Source organism: Bradysia coprophila, unplaced genomic scaffold (assembly GCF_014529535.1).
Source record: "Bradysia coprophila strain Holo2 unplaced genomic scaffold, BU_Bcop_v1 contig_232, whole genome shotgun sequence".
In the NCBI taxonomy this organism is placed as follows: Eukaryota; Metazoa; Arthropoda; class Insecta; order Diptera; family Sciaridae; genus Bradysia; species Bradysia coprophila.
The window spans coordinates 5,565,167-5,570,279 of record NW_023503493.1 but is presented as its reverse complement, the minus strand read 5'-3'; the positions used below and the strand labels follow the sequence as shown (position 1 = coordinate 5,570,279).

The following is a 5,113-nucleotide window of genomic DNA, read 5'->3' as shown; positions in this document are numbered from 1 at the left end:
AACTGGATTTGCGGGGTTCCCTTCTGTATTTTTGCGATTATTGAGGCGGCAGCATATTGCTTCAAAAAATCCAGCACTCCGCATTTCTAGAACTGATGGTTTTCGAGGAATTTGCGAGGAATCTTCAGTTTCTTTAGGCTCCCTTCTGAAATTTTGAGGTGGAAGTAGGTTGGTTCCCAGAATTTAGTCACTCCACAAGGGCCACTGTCTTACCAGTTCTAGAGTTCAAAGAAGTAGCAGGATTTGTAAGTTTTAATTTGGTTCCTTCTGGACGTTTGGGATCATTAAGATGATATTGAGTTGGTTCCTAAAATTGAAAGGACCTTCGTAGGCGTCTCGTATAATTGCCCTATGCATGTGCTTATTTAAGCATTTTCTGATTGCATAATCGACACCGGCAACTGCAACAATGGCATTAAAGCAATAGCTCCTTGTATATGCTTTAGAATATATTGATAAAACATTGATTCAATTCACAAAACGTAAAAATATCAATACAATTTTACTACGACGACCATAGTTTCTTGGATTTCCTTCCCATTAGCTTTATAGAAATGTATGTCACATCTGTACGATCCAGGTTGGAAATGGTGCGGAAACATATCTTCAGGCAAATAATACTCTTCAATAGTATACGTCTTCTAATAAATTAGAAAGAAGATCCATTCTCTGCGAGATCACAACATAAAAATTGTCTCTTACTTTGACGTACAGCGGACACACTGGTTGACCTTTTACAGCCTTCGGAACATCTGAAACCTTTTCTAAACCGGGTTGAATATTTTTCTGAAAACTTTTGTTGAAAAAATCGCACAGCGGTTCTCTTCGCCACATGTATGGTATCAACATGAACTGATTGTTTCCCAGGGGACTAAAGAAAAACTTCATACTGAACTGAAAGAAAAGATCTGAAAATGTATTTTTCGATGCCATGACCTCTATGTATTGCATCAATGTACATCAATGTTGGAGAGATCTTCATTAATCGTAAATGTACCACATATAACCAATGTTGTTCGATTGAATCGTTTTGTTTTAAAATCAGTTTCAAGGGCGCCGTTTTTTATGTTTTGTATTGTTAGTATGTCCATGTACGTCCATAATTTCTAAACGAAATCGAGAAAAATTCCCTTTTCCGTAACACGTTCAATTAATAGTTTTTACTTACTGGAAGGAACGATAAACCTATGGAATTCGCAATCACCACTAAAGTTAATGTGAAGAATAAACTGAGCCACATTTTAGATTGTAATTCGATCATGATCTGGACCTCGTTCCTGACCCAAACACATTTAGACTCTAAATGAAATTGATTGATCTGAAAACTTATATGAAACGTGTTAATGCTGACTGTAATTACGTACTTTTACGATCATTATTATCACATTTGATAGACGAATCACGCAAGGTCTGAAAAACGTTTTTTTTTTTAAATAAAAAGAGCGTGTTGCAAAGTAGTTACAAAATTTTGATAAACAAATGGAAATGTATCTAGCAAGCAAGTGATACATTTCATTTGAAATGCTATTTCAACTCCAAGCCCTTACGAATTGTCAAATTTCATTCTAGGAGACATAACCTAAACAATACTTATATGAAAACCAATATCTATCAATGAAATTGTGTTCGTTCGGCAGATAAAATTCCTGTTTACAGTTATTTGGAACAAGAAAAACTGTTTCCACATGGGTGACTCAGGAAACACGTGATTTTCGCGCAACGTTTCTATGTTTCGAAAAAATGTTGGTTGAGTACTTTAAGTCCAAAAAATGACGATTTTATGAACGGCCGTTATGATAAGCAAATGAACCTAGATTTGACGGTAGACGGGAAATCGATTTTTTGTGTCAAAATCGTTTTTTTTGTGAAGATATTCGAACCATAGCATAGTCTACAAACACAACTCAATGAAACTTGTCGTGTGATCGAAATTTTTTAAACATTATTTGACGTCCAGATTGTTTTTCAGAGATGCTATTCTTTCCATGACATCAACGACCCTGGTTTGTTGTCGAATCCATTTATTCGTCATTCTGTCTCTGAATGTTATTCCAAGCATACTCCGTTCCATGGCTCTTTGTGTCACTCTCAATTTATCTTCGGATGCTTTCGTTAAAGTTAACGTTTCCGCTCCATAAGTGAGCACTGGAAGGACACAAGTGTCGAAAACTTTGCGTTTCAGACTATTATTCATTTTGCTTTTGAAAATTAGTCTGAGTTTTCCGAACGCTGCCCATGCAAGACCAATCCTACGTCTTATTTCTGCAGTCTGGTTGTCCTGGAGTTGGGCGGGACATATTGCAAGAAGGACAGACGAACGTTGGACCAAAAAGATCATGAACTGGCGACCATATAAAAGACGAGCTATAGGTAGACCACCAGAGAGATGGACAAACGGAATTAAGAATATTGCAGGTACAAACTGGCAGCAAATGGCAATGGATCGTACGAAATGGAAAGAAGTTGGAGAGGCCTACATCCAGCAGTGGATAGAAACAGGCTGAAAAAGAAGAAGAAGAAGAAGATTGTTTTTGTAATCCTGATGACGGAAAATCGATCACACTTATTCTTGATTTTTCGCTATTTTAAAGAAAATTTGTTTCGCTCGCTCCACTCGCGATATGAGAACTGTTATATACAATCTGAGTAACACGATATTTGTACCCTGCGCAAATAGCATCTACCTTTTCGTATACGATCAGTCGTATGATCCAAGAATGAAAAGATGGGCCCTATGGACTTTGTCCCGAAGGGCCTTTTTGAGCCAGTTCGGCACTGTAATCATTTCCAACAAAATTTATCCATGTTCACAAACTTAAAAAAAAATGGTTCAGCCCCGCCGTGATAACTTTAGCAAATTAACGTCAATTAAAAAAAAAAAGTAAAAAAGAAGAAAAATCGCTTACTTTGTAGTTTCTATTTTGTGTTCTTTTCGAAATGATTAACTTTGCATAAAAAGTTTAAATAAATAAATTAAATTGGATGATTTAATGGACCAATTATTTCCTATGTTAAAACTAAGTCAACATTTCAGGAAGTTGCGGAAAGTAGAACAACTACATGAGTAGTAAGACTTAAATTATTCGGTACTGTTGTATGAATTTTGGTTATTCCTTTGACTGAAAGTCAGGGTCTTACACCAGAAAATACCGAAAAATGTGGGTAACAAAAAGGTTCACTGTGATTGAAAATGTATGAAATGCTAAGAAAAACGTTAAATGTGGGTAACAAAAAATCGTTGAGGGCACGATAACTTGAGTAATTTTTAACCAATTTGGATGATTCTTTTTTTTAAATACGTGGAATTAAAATCCCGAGGCTAAGTTCGAAGATGGGCTATGTAAGACTAAGGTTCTGGAAGCTATCCGAGAAATACGGGATTTTATACTGTTGATCATAGCCTCAATTAAAAAAGATTACTTTGATGAAATTTGATTTTGTTTGGTAGTGTTGGTAAATCATATAAGTTTGTTTTCGACGTGCATGAAACTTGTGGGAAGAATAATTTCATCATTCGATGCCCATCTTCTAACTTGTAAACATCTATTCCTAACAACTTGATAGTTGACTAACAAATTTGATAGTTGACTAACAAATTTGATAGTTGACTAAAAACTTGATAGTTGACTAAAAACTTGATAGTTGACTAAAAACTTGATAGTTGACTAAAAACTTGATAGTTGACTAAAAACTTGATAGTTGACTAAAAACTTGATAGTTGACTAAAAACTTGATAGTTGACTAAAAACTTGATAGTTGACTAAAAACTTGATAGTTGACTAACAAATTTGATGGTTGACTAAAAACTTGATAGTTGACTAAAAACTTGATAGTTGACTAACAAATTTGATAGTTGACTATCAAATTTGATAGTGGACTATCAAATTTGATAGTTGACTAACAAATTTGATAGTTGACTATCAAATTTGATAGTTGACTAAAAACTTGATAGTTGACTAAAAACGTGATAGTTGACTAAAAACTTGATAGTTGACTAACAAATTTGATAGTGGACTATCAAATTTGATAGTTGACTAACAAATTTGATAGTTGACTATCAAATTTGATAGTTGACTATCAAATTTGATAGTTGACTAAAAACTTGATAGTTGACTAAAAACGTGATAGTTGACTAAAAACTTGATAGTTGACTAACAAATTTGATAGTGGACTATCAAATTTGATAGTTGACTAACAAATTTGATAGTTGACTATCAAACTTGATAGTTGACTAAAAACGTGATAGTTGACTAAAAACTTGATAGTTGACTAAAAACTTGATAGTTGACTAAAAACTTGATAGTTGACTAACAAATTTGATAGTTGACTATCAAATTTGATAGTTGACTAACAAATTTGATAGTGGACTATCAAATTTTATAGTTGACTAACAAATTTGATAGTTGACTAAAAACTTGATAGTTGACTAAAAACTTGATAGTTGACTAACAAATTTGATAGTGGACTATCAAATTTGATAGTTGACTAAAAACTTGATAGTTGACTAAAAACTTGATAGTTGACTAAAAACTTGATAGTTGACTAAAAACTTGATAGTTGACTAACAAATTTGATAGTTGACTATCAAATTTGATAGTTGACTAACAAATTTGATAGTTGACTAAAAACTTGATAGTTGACTAAAAACTTGATAGTTGACTAAAAACTTGATAGTTGACTAAAAACTTGATAGTTGACTAAAAACTTGATAGTTGACTAACAAATTTGATAGTTGACTATCAAATTTGATAGTTGACTATCAAATTTGATAGTTGACTAACAAATTTGATAGTTGATTAAAATTTGATAGTTGACTAAAAACTTGATAGTTGACTAAAAACTTGATAGTTGACTAAAAACTTGATAGTTGACTAAAAACTTGATAGTTGACTAAAAACTTGATAGTTGACTAAAAACTTGATAGTTGACTAAAAACTTGATAGTTGACTAAAAACTTGATAGTTGACTAAAAACTTGATAGTTGACTAACAAATTTGATAGTTGACTATCAAATTTGATAGTTGGCTATCAAATTTGATAGTTGACTAACAAATTTGATAGTTGACTATCAAATTTGATAGTTGACTAAAAACTTGATAGTTGACTAAAAACG

The 5,113-nt window shown here is 32.9% G+C and overlaps 1 protein-coding gene across 1 annotated transcript; it reads right to left on the bottom strand.

Moving 5' to 3' along the window:
- Positions 1-435: 435 nt before the first annotated feature.
- LOC119076151 lies at positions 436-1,313 on the bottom strand. The gene is made up of 4 exons (XM_037182835.1): positions 1,169-1,313; positions 960-1,106; positions 703-894; positions 436-641 (listed from the first exon to the last, which is right to left on the bottom strand). Exons 1-4 carry the CDS (start codon positions 1,259-1,261, stop codon positions 492-494), a joined length of 582 nt encoding a protein of 193 aa, XP_037038730.1. The 5' UTR covers positions 1,262-1,313; the 3' UTR covers positions 436-491.
- Between the last annotated feature and the right edge of the window lie 3,800 nt (positions 1,314-5,113).

Bases quoted from the DNA above. Each gene is read 5' to 3' on its own strand.
- LOC119076151 (XM_037182835.1), bottom strand. From the start codon at position 1,261: ATGATCGAATTACAATCTAAAATGTGGCTCAGTTTATTCTTCACATTA. The intron at 1,107-1,168 runs GTAAGTAAAAAC...GATTTCGTTTAG, and splicing joins TAGGTTTATCGTTCCTTCCA to AAATTATGGACGTACATGGA. The intron at 895-959 runs GTACATTGATGC...CTTTTCTTTCAG, and splicing joins AAGATCTCTCCAACATTGAT to TTCAGTATGAAGTTTTTCTT.